The sequence below is a fragment of the Procambarus clarkii genome, chromosome 19 (genome assembly GCF_040958095.1).
Source record: "Procambarus clarkii isolate CNS0578487 chromosome 19, FALCON_Pclarkii_2.0, whole genome shotgun sequence".
Taxonomy (NCBI): domain Eukaryota; kingdom Metazoa; phylum Arthropoda; class Malacostraca; order Decapoda; family Cambaridae; genus Procambarus; species Procambarus clarkii.
The window spans coordinates 11,625,176-11,649,879 of NC_091168.1; the positions used below are offsets into that span (position 1 = coordinate 11,625,176).

At 48.0% G+C, this 24,704-nt stretch overlaps 1 protein-coding gene across 6 annotated transcripts in view; it reads left to right on the forward strand.

The window, feature by feature from the left end:
* The window catches only part of LOC123757411 (optineurin), a 490,032-nt gene extending 466,950 nt beyond the window's left edge, over window positions 1-23,082 (forward strand). For all 6 annotated transcript variants that reach the window (XM_069326928.1, XM_069326927.1, XM_069326929.1 and 3 more), the window contains one exon: window positions 18,302-23,082. In XM_069326928.1, the coding sequence (XP_069183029.1) occupies window positions 18,302-18,424 (123 nt within the window). In that variant the 3' untranslated portion in view covers window positions 18,425-23,082. The remainder of the gene's footprint in view (window positions 1-18,301) is intronic.
* The last annotated feature ends 1,622 nt before the right edge of the window (window positions 23,083-24,704 follow it).

The following is a 24,704-nucleotide window of genomic DNA, read 5'->3' on the forward strand; positions in this document are numbered from 1 at the left end:
GGCTGTACTATTGCTGCCCCTATTCCAGCAGGGGCGTTTAAATTATAGCGCTAAACACGAAATCATATATATATGATGTGTGCGGTTTCAGTTTTGTCACTGATATCATATATATATGATTTGCGTAGTTCAACCCTTAACATGCTCGGGGTCTAATATCCTGCCATCCCCACAGGCGCATGTCATTTTGAAAAAAAAAAAAATTATTTTTTCTTTCTAACCTGTTAATTTGTGTTCACTGATCACGGGAAAAATAATAAAAAAATCGTAAGTGGCATATATTGCCCGTTATAGGGCGGGGAAGTCTGGCAAATTATAGGCGCTGACTCAGCGTGCGTCCCAGGCGGTCTGTTGCTCGCAAGCTGTCAGGCCAGAGTTGCCACAAAGAGATAATTACCGAATTATTTCAATGTCTCTGATTGATTTTTCATACTTTTTTTGCTGTAATATTATTCAATAGTGTGTAGTTTGATATATTTATATAATAAAATGAGTGAATCATTGCTGTACTCAAAAATATGGTGTGCATATTGTTGATTCAATTACGTTCATCAATCAGTGAACAAATACTTTGTCGGTTATTACACTATAAGCACAGGTTATATATAAGTATTTGCATGTTTTGTTCACTATAACGAACCACTAAGTAGCTATTATGAGTCAAAAAGTAATGAGGAGTGACCGCCGTGTACCAGCCAGCCACTCCCGCCCTCCCTCCTGTCATCTGACTCACCCACATTCTCCTCCCACAATAATGTTTTTGCTATAATTCACTATATACAGACGTTATATATAAGTATCTACATGTTTTGTTCACCATAACTGTACATCTAAGCTTGTATGGTGAGTAAAGGCACAGAGATGTGGCTACTCACACAGTCAGCTGATCGGCGGCCGCCCTCAAGGTCAGACGCACTAATATTTCTCCTCCAACAACACTGTGTGGTGTTATTACGCTATATATCTTATTTACAGACGTTATATATAAGTATCTACATGTTTTGTTCACCATAACTGTACATCTAAGCTTGTATGGTGAGTAAAGGCACAGAGATGTGGCTACTCACACAGTCAGCTGATCGTCTGCCGCCCTCAAGGCCAGACGCACTAATATTTCTCCTCCAACAATACTGTGTGGTGTTATTACGCTATATACACACATTATATATAAATATCTACCTATTTTATTCATCATACTTGTACAAATAAACTGGTATGGTGCCCAAAGACCATCATGGTAACCAGTAAACAACACCGTCGTCTGCACGGTGGCGTCGTGCAGACGACGCCACCGCTCTCACCAAAATGGCGGCTCCAAACCTTCTCTTGCTGTTTATACCCTCTATACACACGTTATATATAAGTATCTACATTTGTGTTCACCATAGCGAACCACTAAGCTGCTATGCTGAGTGCAGTCAATAAAAAGTGGCCACACAGTCAAAAGACATCGCCACCACCCTCCCTCCTACAGCATTACACCTCCTTCCATGGCGCACAGCGCTAAATATCACCACAATCCTGCTATTGTCAGAACCCTGGTCAGTTTTATCACAGTCAGGGGTCTTCTGTAATAATATCATCGCTACATAATAGCATGAACAAGTATAATTTGGCATTTTTAGGCAATGCTGTGGTCACAAGCTGAACAGCAGTGCTGTTAGCTCATGCTGCATGCGTCAGGCTTGGTTGCTCACTCAATACTGAGGCCAATAACACCCGGAAGTTTGGCCCACGATTTTTTTAAAAAATGGCGTCTGTTTACAAGAGCCCTGATGAAGGTGTGGTGAACCCTGTGTATCCGCGGGCTGTTTAAATCTTGTGTAGTACTCCAACATATCGTATGACGTGATGCGCAGTTTACTGGTACAACGTCCAGCACGTCATATGACGTGATGCGCACTTTAAGGGTTAAGGGTTAAAAGTATTAAGCTTTTCTGTGGGGAGCCCCTATGGCTCGCTGGAGCTTATCGGGCTAATGTATGTTATATTAGACTGGGACATTAGCTTAGGAGTTCAGACCTACCAGGGACCAGCGCCAGAACCTGGCCCCTTCAGAGAGGATTCAGGGAGCAATGGCCCTGGAAAACCCCTTTGTGGTTGGGGTTTTCCTTATCTGCCATCGACCGGGGTTAGGCACCCAGAAAGGTAGGCATAACAAAACAAACCCCACATGGTAAAAAACTAAAACAAAAAACCGAACAGAGAGGTAGAAACTCCCTACAATCACAAGGAAACAAGCAAACATCACTCTTTACTGTCATGCCGATCGTCCGCGCAGCCCTCCTCGCCCCGAGAGAAGGAGGGGGGAGCCCCGGACCTACCGCGCCAGCTGCCAAGCTTCAGTTCGTAAGCTAATGTCAACCGGGATAGACGCCTCTCTGGCCTCAGTTTCCTAGGCGGTGTTTGCCTTGTGTGGCGTTCACTGCCGTGATCGTTGGTTGCTGTTCCCTTGTCTCCGGGTGACAGTCGCCATTTTTACCTCCGTCATGCTGCCTATTGGGTCACTGACACCTTGACTCGGAGTCTTGCGAGAGATTCTCTGCTTGTTCTCCAGTACTCTCCTGATGATATTACTGTTCAGAGTACAGGCGGCTTCCGTGTTGCAAGCTAGGTTAGGTTGCTGCAACATGCTAGGTTGGTTTCCAACTCGGATGCCCGGAGGCCACCCCGTTTGGTTAGGTGCTGTTCGCCCCTTTCCCTCCCTGTTCCCGGCTCCGGACTGTCTGTGGGTTTCGGGGTCGGGGCAGGGTTTAGTTGGGGCCGAGACTCGGGCAGTTTTCGGGGGCTGCCCTGTTCGGGTTGGGGGATGGAGGTTTTTCGAGCCGGTTCTTCCTGCCAAGGCTTCTGGGTCTTACCAGCGGCCTTTTCTTGCTGCCTTTCCCATGGACTCTTGCTTTTCTTTAAGGGCGGAGGGCTTGGAGGAAGACTCTGCTCCGGGGCCTCTGTTGTTGGTTCCCGGGGCTGTGGGGGATGCCTGCTAGCAGTTCTGGGGCAGTTTGCCCCTGCTTGGGTTTTCTGCTGTTGGACGGCGTTTTTCACCCATCCAGTCTGCTTGCTTCCCACTTTTGCTGGCGTGTTTTTGTATCTTTAGCATCAGTCACAGCCCCTTCTGGCGGCCATTTTCATCTGCCGGTTTCCCAGTGTGGCCACCAGGGCGGTGTTGCTGTTTGTTTACATGCGACTGGGTGTGCGAGCGAGCTTCTTGGGTGAGTTTTCACCTTTTTGCAGGGGTTTTTATTCTGTTGTCGTTTCTTTGCTTTTCTGGTGGTTTTTGCCCGTTGCCTGTTCCTCTGGGAATGTTTGGGTGTTGATTTTACACCAGGTTTTCCATTTGTCTGTTTTGGGTCTGGGCCTTTGGGTTTGGGCTCAGTGTCCCCTGGCTGGTATGCTTGCTCCCACACCTTGTCCCTCAGTTTTCGGTCTGTTATGACCGTTTTGCCAGGGGGTTCTGTCTGGGGGCTGTGCTTTGCATTTCTGTGGTGTTCTCCGCCAGCAAATGTGGTGGTTTGGGCTCCCCCTGGTTCGATTCTGGGTTCCTTTGGGTTCTTTGGTTTCGTTCCGGAGGTTTCTTCCTCTTGGGCCCCTTTGTGGGTTCAGGGAGCTTTGTTTCCTTGTGTGACCCAGTTCTGCCTTCAGGGGTTCCGGGGTCTTCCTGGCTTGCAGACTGATCTTTTTGGGTCTTGGCACATGTTGTGGTCGTGCTGGGACTGAGGTTTTGCTATCGAGGTGGGCCTTTTGATGCAGTTTTGTGCCTTCTTTGCCTGGCCGGCGTGGTGCGCTCTGCCCACTGGTCGGCGGCTTGTACTTTTCTTTTACAATGTATGTGTGTATGTATGCATGTATGTGTACGCTGTGTGTGTAATTACCTAAGTGTAGTTACAGGATGAGAGCTATGCTCGTAGTGTCCCACGAGTGTGTGTGTAATTACCTAAGTGTAATTACCTAAGTGTAGTTACAGGATGAGAGCTACACTCGTGGTGTCCCGTCTTCCCAGCACTCTTTGTCATATAACGCTTTGAAACTACTGACGGTCTTGGCCTCCACCACCTTCTCACTTAACTTGTTCCAACCGTCTACCACTCTATTTGCGAAGGTGAATTTTCTTATATTTCTTCGGCATCTGTGTTTAGCTAGTTTAAATCTATGACCTCTTGTTCTTGAAGTTCCAGGTCTCAGGAAGTCTTCCCTGTCGATTTTATCAATTCCTGTTACTATTTTGTATGTAGTGATCATATCGCCTCTTTTTCTTCTGTCTTCTAGTTTTGGCATGTTTAATGCTTCTAACCTCTCCTCGTAGCTCTTACCCTTCAGTTCTGGGAGCCACTTAGTAGCATGTCTTTGCACCTTTTCCAGTTTGTTGATGTGCTTCTTAAGATATGGGCACCACACAACCGCTGCATGTTCTAGCTTTGGCCTAACAAAAGTCGTGAACAATTTCTTTAGTATATCGCCATCCATGTATTTAAATGCAATTCTGAAGTTGGAAAGCATAGCATAGGCTCCTTGCACAATATTCTTTATGTGGTCCTCAGGTGATAGTTTTCTATCTAGAACCACCCCTAGATCTCTTTCTTTATCAGAATTCTTTAAAGATTTCTCACAATATATAGGTTGTGTGGGGTCTATGTTCTCCTATTCCACATTCCATAACATGACATTTATGTGTGTGTGTGTGTGTGTGCACATGTGTATACACATGTGTAATTACCTAAGTGTAATTACCTAAGTGTAGTTACAGGATGAGAGCTACGCTCGTGGTGTCCCGTCTAGTCTTCCCTGTCGATTTATCAATTCCTGTTACTATTTTGTATGTAGTGATCATATCACCTCTTTTTCTTCTGTCTTCTAGTTTTGGCATATTTAATGCTTCTAACCTCTCCTCGTAGCTCTTGCCCTTCAGTTCTGGGAGCCACTTAGTAGCATGTCTTTGCACCTTTTCCAGTTTGTTGATGTGCTTCTTAAGATATGGGCACCACACAACAGCTGCATATTTTAGCTTTGGCCTAACAAAAGTCATGAACAATTTCTTTAGTATATCGCCATCCATGTATTTAAATGCAATTCTGAAGTTAGAAAGCATAGCATAGGCTCCTTGCACAATATTCTTTATGTGGTCCTCAGGTGATAGTTTTCTATCTAGAACCACTCCTAGATCTCTTTCTTTATCAGAATTCTTTAAAGATTTCTCACATAATATATAGGTTGTGTGGGGTCTATGTTCTCCTATTCCACATTCCATAACATGACATTTATTAACATTAAATTCCATTTGCCAAGTGGTGCTCCATATACTTATTTTGTCCAGGTCTTCTTGAAGGGCATGACAGTCATCTAAATTTCTTATCCTTCCTATTATCTTAGCATCATCAGCAAACATGTTCATATAATTCTGTATACCAACTGGTAGATCATTTATGTACACAATAAACATCACTGGTGCAAGAACTGAACCCTGTGGTACTCCACTTGTGACATTTCTCCATTCTGATACATTGCCTCTGATTACTGTCCCTCATTTTTCTATCAGTCAGAAAATTTTTCATCCATGATAGAAGCTTACCTGTCACCCCTCCAATATTTTCCAGTTTCCAGAACAACCTCTTATGTGGAACTCTGTCGAAAGCCTTTTTTAGGTCCAGATAGATGCAGTCAACCCAACCATCTCTTTCCTGTAATATCTCTGTGGCTCGATCATAGAAACTGAGTAAATTCGATACACAGGATCTTCCAGATCGAAAACCATACTGTCTGTCTGATATTATATCATTTCTCTCTAGGTGTTCTACCCATTTAGTTTTGATTAGTTTTTCCAATACTTTCACTATTACACTTGTCAATGATACAGGTCTATAATTGAGGGGGTCTTCCCTGCTGCCACTTTTGTAGATTGGAACTATGTTAGCCTGTTTCCACCCGTCTGCTACGATTCCTGTACACAGGGATGCCTGAAAGATCAGGTGAAGTGGAATGCTGAGCTCAGATGCACATTCTCTCAGAACCCATGGTGAAACGCCATCTGGGCCAGCTGCTTTGTTCTTACCGAGCTCCTTGAGCATTTTTTCCACTTCGTCTCTAGACACCTCTATGTGTTCTATGTTGTTCTCTGGAATTCTTATTGTATCTGGTTCCCTAAAGATTTCATTTTGTACAAACACACTTTGGAACTTTTCGTTTAGTGTTTCACACATTTCCTTTTCATCTTCCGTGAATCTATTTCCCATTTTCAACCTCTGAATATTATCCTTTACCTGCAATTTGTTGTTTATGAATTTATAGAATAGACCTGGTTCTGTTTTACATTTGTCCGCAATCCCTTTTTCAAAATTTCTTTCTGCCTCTCTCCTCACTGCCGTGTAGTTGTTTCTCGCATCTTTGTATCGCTGGTATGTTTGGGTGTTCGGCCTCTTCCTGTATTGATTCCATTTTTGTGTCTTTCGGTCTCTAGCCCTCTCGCAATTTCTATTGAACCAATCCTGTTTCCTAGTTCTGTATCTCTGTTTTGGTATAAATTTTTTTGTGCCTTTATCATATATTTCACAAAACTTGCCATACATCTCATTCACTTCCTTGCCTAGCATCAAGTCTGTCCAATTATACTCACTAAAAAAATTTCTAAGGTCACCATAATGTCCTCTCCTGAAGTCTGGTTTTTCAACTGCTTCAACCTCCTTATTTTCTTCCAGCTTATAACGCATTGCATACTTTATTCCCAAAAAGACATGGTCACTTTTACCCAAGGGAGGAAGGGTACTGAATGTCAAATATCTCTTCCTCCTTCCTGGTAAATATCAAATCTAGCATGGAGGGAACGTCCCCTTCCCTCATCCTCGTAGCTTGTTTAACATGTTGATACAAGAATGTTTCCAGGATGAGGTCTACAAATTTACAGGTCCAAAAATCTTCTGTTTTAGCTTCATATGCTTCCCAGTCTATGGATTTCAAGTTGAAGTCACCGACTATCAACAGTCGTGATCTATCGTTATCCGCTCTCGCTATAATCTCTCTCATTATTGTTATAAGACCTTCACGTTTACTATCTAGCTCCTCCTTTGACCATGTGCTGCTTGGCGGTGGACTATATGCATTTATCATCATTAGTTTATCATCCTCATAGCAGATCTCTAGTGCTATTATGTCAACTTCTTGTGGATTGGCAGTCATTATTTCCTTCACCTTTAGGTGTTCTTTTACCAGCACAGCAACGCCACCGCCTTTCCTAATTTTTCTGTAAAATGTGTGTGTAACACACATTTTCTAATGTGTGTGTAACATATCTTGTGTGTTTGTGTATATGTATATGTGTATATACATAATGTGTATATGTGTGTGTACTTTTTCTTTCGGAAGGGGTTCTGTTCCCTTCTCTGTTCACGGGGCACTGGGGGAGCCGCTTGCTCTGTTGACTCGCATGGTCCCGCTGTTGGTGGGCGCTTTTGGTTGTTTTCCGGCCTCTGGTGGCGTCGGTGGACGGCTTCTTCCCCTTTGGGGGGGTTCAGAGCTGGCGGGGTGGGCTTCTTCCCCTGCGCTTCGTCATGTCATCTTAGTGGGTGCGTTGGACGTGGTCGATCTGCCCCATCTTTCTGGGGTGCCCGTCTGCTCTTTGCAGTCATGGGCCTTTCGCATCTGCAGTTCTTCTGGTCTTCTTCGGTCTGCGCCCTGGATTCTATGCCCTCGGAGGAGGACTGTCTCCTGTCCGGCTTCTGTTGGGGCCGGGTGCCTGGATGGTGGCCCTGGCCCTCCAGGTCACTTCTTGGCACATTCCTCTCCAGTTTTCTGGGACTGGCACAGTTGGTGGTGGGGCTTCAGGCTTGCTGCTTTTGTTGCCTTCCCTATTTTGTAATTGGCACTTGGTATATATATATATATATATATATATATTTTTTTTTTTTTTTGCATCTTTACCGAATCTTAGTGCCCTGTCTGAGTCTGAGATTCGGTGTCTGGCCTACCTCGACGACTGGCTGGTGTGGGCTCCCAGTCAGTCCGCTTGTCTGCTCGCCAGGGGTGTGGTTCTTTCCAGATCGCTGGGTTTGGTTTCCTGGTGAACTGGAGATCATTCCATCTGTTTCCGTCCCGGGTTCGGACCTGGGCCTTGTTTAGGGCTATTGGGCCCACTCCTTGTCTTCCCCTCCAGAAGTGTTACTGCGGCTGTGGTCCCGCCTTCGGCTGGACATGAGGGGGTCCCGGGTTGCTCAGCGGTTGTTTGATCAGTTGTGCGGGAGTCTGAACTTTGACGTGCTGGTCTGCCCGCAGAGTTGGGTTTGGCTTCGGCGTCTGGTTCCTTCGGAGACTCCCCTTCTGCCTCTTGCGTTCGTTCGGTTCGTTCCTCCGGGAATCTTGTGTTGGTGCTGCGTCACCTGCTTCCTCTTTGGGGTTTTTGGGGCTCAGTGCCTTGGCACCTCCCCGAGCCTTCGCTCGATATGTTCACGGACGGGTCATCTCTCAGCTGGGGCTTTGTGACCAGTGCTCACCAGGTCGGCCGAGGTTGGTGGAGTCTGTCCGTCCGTCAGTCTCGCAGCACAGTTCGGAAGTTCGTGGCTGTCTGGTTTGCGCTTTGGAGGGTTTGGGTCACTCGCTGCTCTACCATTCTGCTCTGTTCGGACTGTTCTCTGGCAGTTCTTGCCGGAACCGCAGGGGTTTGGCTGACAGTGAGATTCATGTCCAGGGTGTGTCCTGCGTCCTGGCGGACAGCTGTTTCGGTTCATTCCTCTCTTCGCGGATTGGCCAGTCGTCGCCAACTCATTTTGTTGGCTCTGTCTGATGTATGGACTCCTGGCTGTGGACGTTTTTCGAGTCGGCGTGGTCTAGGCGTCGTCCATTTTATGTGGCGCCCTTTCCCACCTGCGAGGCATTCACGGTGGATTCTTTTCGGCAGGACTGGTCGAGGTGGGGGTACCTGTTCTTCTTCTCCCGGTCCAGCTGTTGCTTCGGGTTCTGGCTCAGTTGCAGCCCATTCCCACGAGAGCAGTCCTTATGGTTCCTTGGTGGACGGCCCAGCCTTATTTTCAGATGCTGCCTGATAGGTGTCCGAACCTGGGGCATTTTCTCGCGGCTCCGCCTCTTTCGGCAGGTCGAATCGGTCCCGTACGTGACTGGTTCGGCCTTCTCCTCTCCTCGTCTGGTATTTTGACGCGGGTATCACCATCTCTGTGATGTTCAGGTTGCCGTTGCTTTGTTGACGGTGTCCCACCTGCGAGCTTCGTCTTGGCGACAGTATGATGTTTCGTACGCTTTCTCGTGTTTTGTTTCACCTACGGCCTGCTCATGCGTCGCGTGAGCCTTCCTTGTCCTTGCTCAGGGTGCCTTCTTATCTTCTCCGCAGTTTGTGGTAGCCCTTCGGTTCAGGTTTCTGCTCTTTGGTACTGGTGGTAGATTTGTACATGTGCAGCCTTTCTCTGTCCTAGCAACGGTCGAGACGGCTGCTTTCCGGAGGGGTTCTTGGGTTATTGATGCTTGATTGGTTTGGCTGGGGATGCGTCCTGTGTTGTCTGGTTGTGCTTTTTGCCGTTGCCTGCGTACCGTGTCTGGGGATGCGCTGTGGTTGATCCAGTTCCCCTCGTTCCCTGTTTTCAGGGCTCGGGTCTCCCAGGTCGTCCGGAGAGTTTTTCATTCTTCCAGCCTGCGGTCTGTCTTTGCGCCCGTGCTGTTCAGACGTTTGCAACTTTTGCTGCTGTGTTGGCGACGTCTAGGGCTCATTTCGGGCGCAGGGATTTGAGGGTCGCACAGGTTCTTAGCCGCCCATTCTTTATGCGCTTCTGCTCCTGTGCGTTCTTGTTGCCTTGGGTCGCAGGTTGCGACCTGTTGTCTCGGCTTTGCATTGCAGAGTTTGTGGCGGCCGCCTCCCTGGTTAGCCCTTTCTTTTCCTTCTCTTTGGGTATGAAGCTCCAGGGAGCCGTAGGGGCTTCCCACAAAAAACCAGCGTTGAATGTAATGAAACGCCATTTTCTGGGTGAGCCCCGGAGGCTCCCTGGCAACCCTCCCTCCCACCAGTCGGCAGTTTTTTCGTGTTGGTTGAAGCTTAGCTTCCGAACTGAAGCTTGGCAGCTGGCGCGGTAGGTCCGGGGCTCCCCCCTCCCCTTCTTGGGGCGGGGAGAGCTGCGCGGACGATCGGCGCGACAGTAAAGTGTGATGTTTGCTTGTTTGCTTGTTTCCTTGTGATTGTAGTGAGTTTCTACCTCTCTGTTCGGTTTTTTGTTTTAGTTTTTTACCATGTGGGGTTTGTTTTGTTATGCCTACCTTTCTGGGTGCCTAACCTCGGTCGATGGCAGATAAGGAAAACCCCAATGACAAAGGGGTTTTCCAGGGCCATTGCTCCCTGAAACCTCTCTGAAGGGGTCAGGTTTTGGCGCTGGTCCCTGGTAGGTCTGAACTTCTTAGCTAATGTCCCGGTCTAACATAACATACATTAGCCCAATAAGCTCCAGGGAGCCTCCGGGGCTCACCGAGAAAATGGCGTTTCATTACATTCAACGCTGGGTTTTTTTGGCCCAACCACTCGGGATGGATGGTAGAGCAACAGTCTCGATTTATGCAGGTCGACGTTCAATCCCCAATTGTCCAAGTGGTTGGGCACCATCCCCCCCCCCCCCCCCTGTCTCATCCCAAATCCTTAACCCTTACACTGCTCAGGGGTCCTTGGGACATTTACACCCCTGTGCGCAAGAAAAAAAAAATTAAAAAAATTTTTTTCGTCTTCTAAACATGTTAATTTCTGTCCCCTGAGCACGGAAAAAATAAAAAAAAAATCGTAGGTGACATATTTTGGGCGCAATTGACCGAGGAAGTCTGGCAAAAAGTGGGCGTTGACAGAGCGGTCGTCAGACCCGGTCAGCGTCACCCACGTTGACAGATGGGAGTTGCCACAAAGATATTATTACCTAATTGTTTCAATGCCTCCGATTGATTTTTTCTTAGTTTTTTTGCAGTAATATTATTCAATAGTGTGTATTGTAATATATTTATATAATAAAAGTGGTTAATAATCGCTATACTCAAAAGTATGATGTGCATATTAGTGATTCAATTATTATATTTATAAAACTATAAACAAATAGTTTTGCTGCTATTACACTCTATACACAGGTTATATATAAGTATTGGCATGTTTTGGTCACCATAACGAACCACTAAGTTGGTATTGAGAGTCGAAAAGCAATGAGGAGTTACCGCCACACACCAGCCAGCCACTCGCTGCCACTCCCTCAACACACGCACTAAACTTTCTCCCCCAACAATACCAGTTGTGGTGTTATTACACTATATACAGACGTTATATATAAGTATGTGTATATTTTGTTCACCACAACTGTACAGCTAAGCTGATATAGTTAGTTCAGGCACTAAGAGTCGTCGCTATACACAGATGGCGGCTGGCGGCTCCCTCACTCTTTCAAGGTCACACGCACTAAATTTTCTCCCCCAACAATACCTTTTGCAGTGTTATTACCCTATATACACATATTATATATAAATATCTACATGTTTTATGCACCGTAACTGTACACCTAAGCTTGTAGTGCGCCCAAAGAGCATAGTGGCCACCCTCTAAACAGCTAGACAAATCGTGCAGACGACGTCACCTCCGTCACCCATATGGCTCCTCCCAGCATAATCCTTTTGCTGTTATTACACTAATACACACATTATATATAAGTATCTACATTTGTGTTCACCATAGAGAACCACTGACCTGGTATGGTAAATGCAAACAATAACAGGTGGCCACACAGTCAGTAAACGATGCTGTCTCCCTCCGTCTCTCAGCATCACTCCTCCCACAGCGCTAATTATTACAACAATCCTGCTATTATCACAACCCTGGTTATTTATATCACAGTCATTGGTCATCTGTAATATTGTCATCGCTAAATAATAACAATTATATATTTATTTTGACATTTTTCGGCGATGCTGTGGTCACAAGCTGAACATCAATGCTGTTCGCTCATGCTGCGTGCGCCGGCCTTGGTTGCTCCAACAGTACTGTGCCTCTCACACCTGAGAATATTGCCCACGATTTTTTTTTTAAATGGCATCTGTTTACAAGAGCCCTGAGGAAGCTACTGTGAACCCCGTGTAGCCGCGGGCCATTTGAATCAGGCCTGGCACCCTATGGCGTATATATACGCCATGCGCACCATGGGACATGTTACTCAGGGCGTATATATACGCCATGCGCAGTTTAAGGGTTAAACTGACCCCTTCCAAGTGCTATGTAGTTGAGATGGCTTGGTGCTTTTTCCTGATGATTCCATTCCATTCTATTCCAAGACCATTTTTTATATTTTTAATTTACCCATATTTATTTTGTTTTCCCAAATTCTAATAGAAAACAATTTTTTTAAGGTACAGTATAACTATCCAAATTCTGTAAGTCCAATGAGGTACTGTACTGGTAATTGGATTTTCTGGGGGGAGCCCCTACGGCTCCCCGGAGCTATCCATGGCTGATATGGATACCCTAACTATTTTGCATCAGTCGATGTGGGTGGAGTTCTAGGCCTACCGGGGACCACGAGCCAGAACCTGGCCCCCTCAGAGAGGCACGGGGAGCAATGGCTCATAGAAATGCACATGTGATTTGGAGCATTCTATATCTGCCATCGACCGGGACAGGCACCCAGAAAGGTAAGCGCCACAAAACAAACCCCTATTCTGATTAACAACAAAAATCGACAAACGAATGGACAGAACTCCCCCAGGAAAACGAACTAACAAGCATGATGTCACACGAGCCGCGCCGCATGTCTGCGCAGCTCCCCCCCTCCCCGGGAGGGGGAAGGGGGAGCCCCAGACCCCCGCGCCGGGGATCCCCGCCTCAGTTCCTCGGCTGATGGGATAATGCACGGTCGTGTGGCTCCAGCTCCAGTCTTGTCTCAGTGCTGTGACTTGTTTGCAGTGCTGCTCTTACGGTGGTCGTGTGAGCTGGGAGTAGTATTCTTAGGTATCCGGGCTGCATGTGCTTAGGGTCACCTTTCCCTGAGTGCCCTGTAAGTACCGCCCTTGGGGCTTGGGGTTACCTTCCACAAGTCGCCTTGGGTCTACCTCTGTTGGCTTTTCGCTGCTTGGCGTTTGGCCGTCCCGAGGGTTTGGGGGTTTTACTCCCTTGTTTACCTTGGGGTAAGTGGTAGTTATAGCACTGGTGGGGCGCAGGGTACTGCGTAGCTAGTTTTCACCTATGACAGCGGCCGGCTCTGTTCCCTTTGGGTACGTTGTCCACTTGTGTGGTTTTTCTTTTATATTTGTTTTTGCCTGGTAGGGGGATCTGCCTTGTGTTCCCCCCCTCCCCCTTATATTAGGTTCATTTGTGTGGTGGCACCCCCTGCTTTGCCCTCGCGAGTGGACACGTCCCGTGGGTTCAGCTTTAGCAGTTTGCTTGGTAGTTTGGGGCGCCGGTTAGCAGTGCCCTGCCTGGGATAACCCTTAGCAGACCCAGTCTAGGGGCCCTGGGAAACCCCCCGGGGGCTCTCGGGTCCGGTAGTGGAGACCCTTGCGTCCCCTCTCGCTTTGTGCGAGTTGAGGGTTGCTCTGTCCCTTTGTCTCAGGGTAACTCTCCTTGTTTTTGCCTCCGTCATGCTGCCTGTTGGGTCGGTGACACATTCGACCCTGAGTCCTGCGAGCTTTGTTGCTTGTTCGTGACTCCATTCACCCAGTCTGCTGATGAATTCCCGTGGGTGCAGGCAGCTCGCGCGTTGCAGGGTAGGATGTTGCAACGCGCTCTGGTTTGTCGCATCCCCGGACACCCCGATGCTGCCCCGCTTGTGTAGGGACCCAGACTTGGGGGTTTTGATCGCTTCGGCCTTGGTTCTTCCATGCCCCCCTTGTTTTTCCCCCTCCTGCTTCCGGCCCCAATGCATCTGCAGGCTTCGGGGTCGGGGTGGGGTTAGAGGTTCTGAGACTTGGGCAGTTTCGGGGGTTGCCCCGTCCAGGGTAGCTGCGGAGGCATTCGAGTCTGTTCCTCCGGCCGATGCTCCGGGGTCTGACCAGTGGGCCTCTTCTCTTTCAGCTCTCTCGGCTGCCCCGGCTTTTTCTTGTGGGGCCGGGGCTTTGGAGGTCGACTCGGCTCCGGGGCCTGGTGCAGAGGCTCCTGGGGTTGGGGGAGGAGCGGCCTTGGGGGCCTTGGGGTCCATTGCGCCCCGCCTGGATTTCCGTTCTTCTGAGCGGGGCTTACTGTTGTGAGGAGTGGGGTTTTCTTTCCCCCCTCTGCGTACGATTAGGGCTTGGGTTCTGCTCCTCCCCGGGTTCGGTTCCGTGTCCCTGTGGTTTCTTCGGTTCCGTCTTCCGGAGGTTTTCGGCTAACCGCATCTCTTCGCCTGCGGTGCAGTTGGCCTTTGCGGCTTACCTCCTGCGTGTCCCGGAGTTTGCCTCCATACTGGTTCCGTCTGTTCTGGACAGGTTGGGCTCCTTGTAGCCGTTTGGGCTCCTTGTAGCCGTTTGGGCTCCTTGTGGCCGTTTGGGCTCCTTGTGGCTGTTTGGGCTCCTTGTAGGCGTTTGGGCTCCTTGTAGCCGTTTGGGCTTCCTTGTGGCCGTTTGGGCTCCTTGTGGCCGTTTGGGCTCCTTGTGGCCTGTTTGGGCTCCTTGTAGGCGTTTGGGCTCCTTGTAGCCGTTTGTGCTCCTTTGTGGCAGTTTGGGCTCCTTGTAGCCATTTGGGCTCCTTTGTAGCCGTTTGGGCTCCTTTGTAGGCGTTTCGGCTCCTTTGTCGCCGTTTGGGCTCCTTGTAGCCGGTTGAGCTACTTCTCGCTTTATTGGGCTACTTCTCGCCTTGTTGGGCTACTTCGCGCCTGGTTGGGCTACTTCTCGGCCTTGTTGGGCTACTTTCTTTCGCAGTCCTGCGCATGCGCCGTGGGAGTTTGTTTTGGTTCCGGACGGTGTGCACACGCGTTCTGCTTCCATTTCTCTCAGGGGGGCTTCGCCTCTCGCTCTTTTCTTAATGCAGTCCATGCCCCGTTGCTTTGGGGGTGTTCTGGGGTGCCGCTGTGGGGAAATGATGAGGTTTTTCCCTGCGTTCTAGGGTGGGGATCCTCCTTCGCCTATCCCCTCCTCTCCAGCATGGGCGCACTGGCCGCCTCCGGCGGATACGGCACTCGAACGCTTGCGTCATGGCCCTTCAGAGCCTGTGTTCTGCAGGCGAGTTCGTGCGGTTTGGTGTCTCCTTTGTCCTGACGCTGTTTTTGTTTTTGGGAGTAGGAATGGGTGTACATACGTACTTGAGAACTTGGACTGTATCACCCGAGGTGCCTACTGCAGGGCTATTAGCCCATACTGGGCAGCTCTTGTTCTCTCCACCTGATTCCTTCTTCGGTTCACGGGTGTCTGCGGGTGGCCTCTTGTCCCTTCCGAGGCGGTTCCTGCCTGTACTCCTCCTGCCCCTCTCCTATGCTTGTCTAACCTTGCTCGAGTTCGGGGCCCCGCCTCCACCTTGTTCTGCAGTGCAACGGTGGGGGTGCCTGTTTGGTAGTACGTTTTCCTGTGTCGGAGGTTTTGTGTTCGCCTCCTTGTGCTTGCAGGTTGGGTTCTGGCTCTTTGTTTCCGCCTCTCCCCTGTCGTTTGCCTGTCGGGCGGATTCTGTGCTTCTTGGGCACTCTCATCTCTGCTCTTGGGGCTGTGTATGGGGTCGGCCCATGTTGGGCTGCCTAATGTGTTCCTTTGATTGCCTGTTACACTGCACACGTTTCTTCTACCGTCCCTGTGGCTCAGTTGGGTGCTCGGTTTCCGCCTGTGTCCCCTTGTGTGCCACTCGTGTACGATTTATCTATCGTCTCTGTCGCTTCCTCTGGGGAAGTGGTGACATTTTGCTGCGGTTTTGGTGCTGCAGCTGCGTGTCGGGGTTGGTTGTGGTGTTATGTTCGGCCCTTACGTGCTCCCTCTGGGGCTCTCCTTCCTTGCCGGTCTTGCTGTGCCTGGCCTGGTTTTTCCATGTTCCTTGGATTATCTGTCTTGTCCTCGCCTCATTGTGCTGGCTGGGGATGAGCTTGGGGTCTTCATCTCGCCCCTCGCCTATCCTCCGGTTTCGGTTCAAGTTCCAGAGCCTAGTGGGCTCCCTTCCTTCGTGTTTTTCACGGCTGCCCCGGGGTTCTTCTTGACGCTGGGGCTTTGAGGGGACAGCTCGGCCCCGGAGCCTGCAGGGTGGGTTCCCGGGGCTGGGGTGGGGCTCACGTGAGGGGCCTCAGGCCCCGTTGGTCCCCGCCAGGGTGTTTCTACCCCTCTGGGAGGGACTTGCAGTTTTGTGGTGTGGGGTTTTCCGTTCCCTGGGCTCGGTTTCCTTGTCTATTATGCCTGTTGTTTCCGTCCTGTTGGTGGGTGCATTTCTACGATCTTCGCCCCTTTTTTCCGGGACGGGCCTTCTCCGTCATGTCCCCCTCTTCTTGGGGTTTCTGCATGACTTTTGGTCTCGGGTGCGACGGGGTTTTGGTGCCTTTGTGCTTTGTGTTTGCTTCTTATTGTTCTCAAAGGTTTGGGACATGTTTTGCTCCTTCCCGTTTTCTGGTGCGTCTGTCGTCATTCAGGTTGAGCTTCCCTCCGGTCCTTTGTAGGGCTTGTGGGTCCTCTTCCCGGCAGCTTCTGGGTGTTGGCCTTTTTGTTCTTTTGTGAATATCTCTTCTCTTCACACTGTCTCGGCGCTACTAGTTTTCCTGGGAGCGATTTTGCTCCTCTTAATGAGTCTTTTCGCTCCTGCCCTTCTGCGGGATGTTGGTGTGGGGCGGCTCCTTATGCGAGTTCCTTCCCTGTCAGCTGCACTTGTGGAGGTGGACTTGCACACTTGTGGCATTTTCGTTTTGGTCCTGCGTTTTCTTTTCCCTCCTGGGGCTGTCATAGGATTGGCTTGCGGAGGATGTAGAGGCGCTTGGGTCCGTTCCTGGGTCTGGCACCTTGGTTTCTGCTGCTAGCTTTCGGTGTCGATATTCCTTCTGCGCCGTTTCGCAGGTTGTATCGTGCGTTGTTACACCTCCGGCCTGCTTATGCACTGCCTGTGTCGTCCTGGTCTTTGGACAGGGTGCTCTCCTGTTTTTCTTCTCCTTGGTGGTTGTGGCTCCTGGGGGTCAGGTTTGCTTTGCCTCGGTTTTCATTTTGTGTTGGCATTCGCCTCTGGGGGTCGTGTGGCAGAGCTTCTTGCTCTTCTCAAGCGCAGTGGTTTTTGGCTCCTATGGTCGTGGTCATAAGTTTCTTCGTCTGCGGCCGTTCTCCCTTTTTTCTGGCGGATGATACACCTTGGGTTGTTGTCTCGACTTCGTGTTGAGGAGTGATTCACTGACCGCCTCCCGGGTATATCTCCTTGTTTTCTTAGGTAGTCTTTGGTGAGGTAGCTCCAGGGAGCCGTAGGGGCTTCCCCCAGAAAATCAGCGTTGAATGTAATGAAACGCCATTTTCTGGGTGAGTCCCGGAGGCTCCCCGGCACCCTCCCGCCCTCCGGTCGGCGGGGGTTTTTCGCGGTTTTGATATCCAGCCTCAGAACTGGGGCAGGGATCGCCGGCGCGGGGGTCTGGGGCTTCCCCTTCCCCCTCCCGGGGAGGGGGGAGCTGCGCAGACATGCGGCGCGGCTCGTGTGACATCATGCTTGTTAGTTTGTTTTCCTGGGGGAGTTCTGTCCACTCGTTTGTCGATTTTTGTTGTTAACCAGAATAGGGGTTTGTTTTGTGGCGCTTACCTTTCTGGGTGCCTGTCCCGGTCGATGGCAGATATAGAATGCTCCAAATCACATGTGCATTTCTATGGGCCATTGCTCCCCATGCCTCTCTGAGGGGGCCAGGTTCTAGGCTCGTGGTCCCCGGTAGGCCTAGAACTCCACCCACATCGACTGATGCAAAATAGTTAGGGTATCCATATCAGCCATGGATAGCTCCGGGGAGCCTCCGGGACTCACCCAGAAAGTGGCGTTTCATTACATTCAACGCTGGTTTTTTATGCTTTGAAAAATATTAAACTCATTTACAAATAAATCTTTAAAATATACAATACATAAAAATTTTGTTTTGTGCATAATACTGACCTAGAGTTGAGAACAAGTTTAAACTATTGTACCCTATTGCATTAATGTGTCACATAATTTGTACACAAATTAGTCTTGGAACAACGTAGTGCACTGCTTTTGTAGCCCCCCACACACTAATATTTACCAGTACAGTACAGTATTTAGATAGAAGTTGTATATCAGCAAGTAATTCAGTACAGTACAAGAATGTAACAACTCTTGTATATATCTCAAAAAAAAAAAAAATTCATGCAATGCTATACTTTAGTTGCCCTGCAATATACAATTATAAAATTATCAACATTATACATCTCTACCATTTTCTTACAGGAAGAAGAAAGGAAGGAAGAAGAGTTAGATGAAAACCTGTTCTATTGTCCAAAGTGTAATAAATCCTTCACTCAATACCGCCCTCTGGAAGAGCATGTTAACCGATGCCTGGATGAGGATTAGTGTAGTTTTGTTGTTAAACTGCCATAGAAATATTTCAAATGTAAATTTTCTTAAGCTGGTTTACACATACAAGTGAAACCTCACTCTTATCAAATTCCTGCATTGGCCAAATCTTTTTGTATTAAATTCAAATTGTTCAGGGGTTTGAAGAAATGTTTGTGTTTATGAGAATTGTTCACCTCAGCTACTTCTGAGCCAGCTTGGTCATGTTAACAGCCAACCTAGTCTGAAACTGCATTGCATACTGTACATAAAATAAAAGACAGACTCAATACAGTATGATAAATGTAACATTTTACATTAAACAGTGATATATAAAAAACACAAATTAGCTTAAATATAATTGCACCGTGTGTTATTGCTACTCGTCTATGTCCAAAAGATTTTAGTAAAAAGTCCAAACATTAAAAAATACATAAATTATTACATAGATTTTATCAAGTAATAAAACGGCTTGATACATATACTGTACAGTGGAACCTTGGTTGACGATTGCCCTAGAAGACGAATTTTTTGGAACACGACATCAAATTGGTTGTAAAATTGGAATTGGTACACAATGGTTTACTTGGAAGACATCTGTTCGTATACGTGTGGGTCGAATGAGAATTCAACTGGTGCTGGGGGCATGGGGCGAGGCGCTCTCAGTTTGTTTTACAAGTCTATTCCGACGACCGATCATGAATTTTTTTAAAAGAATTTCATTATTTTTCTGCTTTTTGTTTTCTGAACAATAAAGTTTTTATTATATATTACACCATGGGTCCCAGGATGGTGAGGGAACTGGATGGATGACTGGTGGGGGCACTGGATGGATGGAGGGGGGACTGGATGGATGGTGAGGGGACTGGATGGATGGTGGAGGGACTGGATGGATGGTGGGGGAACTGGATAGAAGGATGGAGGGGGGAACTGAATGGATGGATAGGGGAGTGGAGGGGGGACTGAATGGATGGTGGAGGGACTGGATGGATGGTGGAGAGACTGGATGGATGGTGGAGGGACTGGATGGATAGATAGAGGGACTGGATGGATGGTGAGGGGACTGGATGGATAGTGAATGGGGACTAGATGGATGGATGGGGGGGGGACTGGATGGATGGTGAGGGGACTGGATGGTGAATGGGGACTGGATGGATTGTGGGGGGGACTGGATGGATGGTGGGGGGGGGACTGGATGGTGAATGTGGACTGGATGGATTGTGGGGGGGGGACTGGATGGATGGTGGGGTGTACCTCCGTACCCCAAGCCACACCCTTCTTGCTTCCCCCATACCACCCATCCCACCACTGGACCCTCCCCACTACCCTTATACCGCCACTGGACCCTCCCCGCTACCCTTATACCGCCACTGGACCCTCCCCACTACCCTTATACCGCCACTGGACCCTCCCCGCTACCCTTATACCGCCACTGGACCCTCCCCACTACCCTTATACCGCCACTGGACCCTCCCCGCTACCCTTATACCGCCACTGGACCCTCCCCGCTACCCTTATACCGCCACTGGACCCTCCCCACTACCCTTATACCGCCACTGGACCCTCCCCGCTACCCTTATACCGCCACTGGACCCTCCCCGCTACCCTTATACCGCCACTGGACCCTCCCCGCTACCCTTATACCGCCACTGGACCCTCCCCGCTACCCTTATACCGCCACTGGACCCTCCCCGCTACCCTTATACCGCCACTGTACCCTCCCCGCTACCCTTATACCGCCACTGGACCCTCCCCGCTACCCTTATACCGCCACTGGACCCTCCCCGCTACCCTTATACCGCCACTGGACCCTCCCCGCTACCCTTATACCGCCACTGGACCCTCCCCGCTACCCTTATACCGCCACTGGACCCTCCCCGCTACCCTTATACCGCCACTGGACCCTCCCCGCTACCCTTATACCGCCACTGGACCCTCCCCGCTACCCTTATACCGCCACTGGACCCTCCCCGCTACCCTTATACCGCCACTGGACCCTCCCCGCTCCCTTCATCCCCCAAACCGGACCCCCCTCCCCTCCCCAGGTGTATCCTCCCAGCCACGTCTGGATGGTATTAATACGGGCTTTTTTGCTACCAGCTGGTGAATCATGAGGCAGACTGAATGACATTAAACCCTTGTTGTTTACTGACTGTGAAAGTTTGATTGACTGTAAATGGCTGAATGATTAAATGCCTAACCGGTTTCTACCACAACTGTGAATGCTTGACTGTCTTTGATTATGACTGACTTGTGACTGACTGGTTCTGACTGGCTGCCACATAACAGAGGTAGTGAAATGTTTGAAAGGAAAATCTGAACCTGTGATGCAGATACGAAAGTGTTTAAGGCGAGCAAGGAATGGTCTCACCCTCACCATACACCAACACCGCTCCTCCCTCCCTCCTCACTGTCTCCCATACACCACCAAGAGTCCTCAGTAAAGGTAAGGTGCAGTTAAATGTTCACTTATTTTATTTATGGTTTATACAAGATTATTTTGTGTATGAAAAATATGAGTAGTATTCTGTATAAAATGTATTTTTAAGTTAATATTTTTGGGGGTGTGGAACGGATTATTCAATTTACATTATTTCTTATGGGAAAATTCGTTTTGGTTGATGAATTTTTGGATGACGACGTGTGTCTTGGAACGGATTACGATCGTGAACAAAGGTACCACTGTACTGTACCTGCACTGTATATGTATGCATATCCCACTTCCACTAAACCGAATATTTGGGTTATCAGGACAAAATTACGTCCGGATAGTTTTTGCCATATCTGGACAAATCCGGATAACCAGATATTTGGCACAGAGTCTAGGTCAAGTCAGGATAATTTTTTGCCACCATATACGGACAGTGCTGTAAAATGCTGGCGTATATGAGACTATGAGTGTATCGGTTTGTCTCAGTCACAAGATCGGTCATGAATTTGTTGTCGAAATACGCCAGGAAATAGTCTATTTCTGCCATATCATCACCTGTATATGGGAATAATGGTATAACACCAACATTGGTAGCATCAAACGTTCGTATTTGTGGCACAAATGTGGCACAATCCTCCCACACAAGTACACCCGAGGGTTTGGTTTTGGGACCAACACCACGGCTAACACCACCACGAGCACCAAAAACACGGCTACGTCGTCTGGTGCTGGGGCTGCGAGAGAATATGGCAGGAGATGAGGCTGATCTACGTATCGTAGGCCTACCACGAACACCTGATGTACAGGGTCCACTGTTGTCATTGTCCTGTTGCTGCGAGACACGCTGCCACGCCGCGACGTGTTGCTGAGGCAGCAAAACCCTGCCTGGTAACACCCTTGCTGCTCGTACTCGGGTCGTCCACACTACTTGTATCGGAGCCTATGCCACTGAAGCCCGAGAAAGATTCATCACATGTACTATCACTGAATAAACTTGCGTTTGGGGACATACATGGTGGTGGTGGTGATAACAGTGTTGACCCAGGGCGGCAAGGCAGGCCGGGTGAAGCGCTTGTACCGTACACGCTTGCTACATCATCCACCTCAGTCTCTCCCTCACTCATATCAGACCTCTGTGTAAGGGCTTTCTCTGGATCATAGTCTAAGTCATCATCCATAGCAGTCATCATACAAAATGTTGTGTATCTCCTCCTCAGAGAGTCGTTTTCCATGACTGCGGGTGACCGTGGAGCTCGAGCTCGTAGAAGATGCGTCAGACATGGTTGCTGCCTTGAAACTAAGGCTCCCCACGGCTGTGGGGCATGCTGGGATTTTTTTCAAGATGGTGGACGATCACTGGGGCCCCCAGGCATCTATTTCGTATCCGCGTCATTGCATGCCAGTTTTGAATGGAACGTGAAAAATAAAAATACCCGGAGGCGCGTTACTCACCCCCCGTCGACTGCCTGCAGGCGCGTTGCGCAGTTCAGTGGTTAACAAGGTGCCTTACAGCAGCAGTCATGGCACAGAAGGTGGCAAGAATGGAAATATTTTCCACTGAGCAGAAGATTGATATGATACTAGACGAGGTGTATAGCAGCCGTCATTCTGCCTCCTTGCCACCATACTGGGGCCACGAGGCCTCATCCTTCACTCAGTAACAAACATTACAACAAATTTCTTTATAATTAAATATGTACTGTAAATAATTTTAGTAAAGACTAATGTATGATTGAGTGATCAGGCAAACGAGTCAAAATAAATTGATAATTAATTTTTTTATTTTTTTTTAAATGCTGGATGAAGGCTGGTTAGAATGGGTTTGTACTTAACTAATTTTGCTCAAGAGTTACTAAAATTCATATATGTATCACACATCATTCTCCTTGTAAGTAACAAATCTGAATATGGATTACAGTGGTTGTAGGCCCTCTATAAACCTTATGTTGTTTGCCAAAGAGCCTGGTTGATCAGTCAAGTCCACTGTGCATTGAACCTGTTTCCACCATATAGTTCATTTGAGCAAGTTCACTCTGTTATGCAGTTATTTTGGAAGAAAATGAGAAGATGGCAAGGACGAGGAATGAATGACACTGTATATATATACAGTACAGTATATGGATTAATCTAGTGACTGTGCAATATACAGTCATGGGGATACCCATGAAGTATTTTGCTTAAAGCATATACTGTATCAGAATTTTATTATACAGTTGTTCAGTCAATAAATCATAAACATAATTGATTGAGGCTTTTTATATTTTGGCAAACCTTGTTGAGAAATTACATTGTTGGATGACTGCCTTAGGTCTTGCCTATTTATTTACCAGTTCTATACAATAATTTCATGTTACACACAGCTATTTAAAATAAATAATTACCCAGTAAGTTGTATTGCTCACATTTGCTAATTACCCTATTATACCTCTCGGTGATTCTGAGGATCAACATCTTCACAGCCCAGTCTCTGACCAAGCCTCCTGGTTGGTGGTCTGGTCAATGCAGCTGCTCGCAGACCGACGTATGACTTGCAGCCTGGTTGATCAGATATATTTTGATGGTGTTAAGTTATCTTTTGAACACTGTGAGGAGTCGACCAGTTATGTCCCCGTATTTGTAGAGTGTGTTGAAAAGGCTTGGACCTTTGATGTTGATAGAGTTCTCTCTCAGACATGCCTATTGCACTAATGCTTTTCAATGGGGCTATTTTGCACATCCTGCCATGCCTTATGGTCTCATGTGGTGTTATTTGTGTGTGCACATTTATTCACCTAGTATTCACCTAGTTGTGTTTGCGGGGGTTGAGCTTTGCTCTTTCAACCCGCCTCTCAACTGTTTACTAACTACTCTTTTTTTTCCACTCCACACACACACACACATACACACACACACACACACACACACACACACACACACACACACACACACACACACACACACACACACACACACACACACACACACACACACAATATGCAGCTGTTGTGTGGTGCCCATATCTTAAGAAGCACATCAACAAACTGGAAAAGGTGCAAAGACATGCTACTAAGTGGCTCCCAGAACTGAAGGGCAAGAGCTACGAGGAGAGGTTAGAAGCATTAAATATGCCAAAACTAGAAGACAGAAGAAAAAGAGGTGATATGATCACTACGTACAAAATAGTAACAGGAATTGATAAAATCGACAGGGAAGACTTCCTGAGACCTGGAACTTCAAGAACAAGAGGTCATAGATTTAAACTAGCTAAACACAGATGCCGAAGAAATATAAGAAAATTCACCTTCGCAAATAGAGTGGTAGACGGTTGGAACAAGTTAAGTGAGAAGGTGGTGGAGGCCAAGACCGTCAGTAGTTTCAAAGCGTTATATGACAAAGAGTGCTGGGAAGACGGGACACCACGAGCGTAGCTCTCATCCTGTAACTACACTTAGGTAATTACACACACTTGATTGACACACACACACTTGACTTGATGCTAGGCAAGGAAGTGAATGAGATGTATGTCAAGTTTTGTGAAATATATGATAAAGGCACAAAAAAATTTATACCAAAACAGAGATGCAGAACTAAGGAAACAGGATTGGTTCAATAGAAATTGCGAGAGGGCCAGAGACCAAAAGACACAAAAATGGAATCAATACAGGAAGAGGCCGAACCCCCAAACATACCAGCGATACAAAGATGCGAGAAACAACTACACGGCAGTGAGGAGAGAGGCAGAAAGAAATTTTGAAAAAGGGATTGCAGACAAATGTAAAACAGAACCAGGTCTATTCTATAAATTCATAAACAACAAATTGCAGGTAAAGGATAATATTCAGAGGTTGAAAATGGGAAATAGATTCACGGAAGATGAAAAGGAAATGT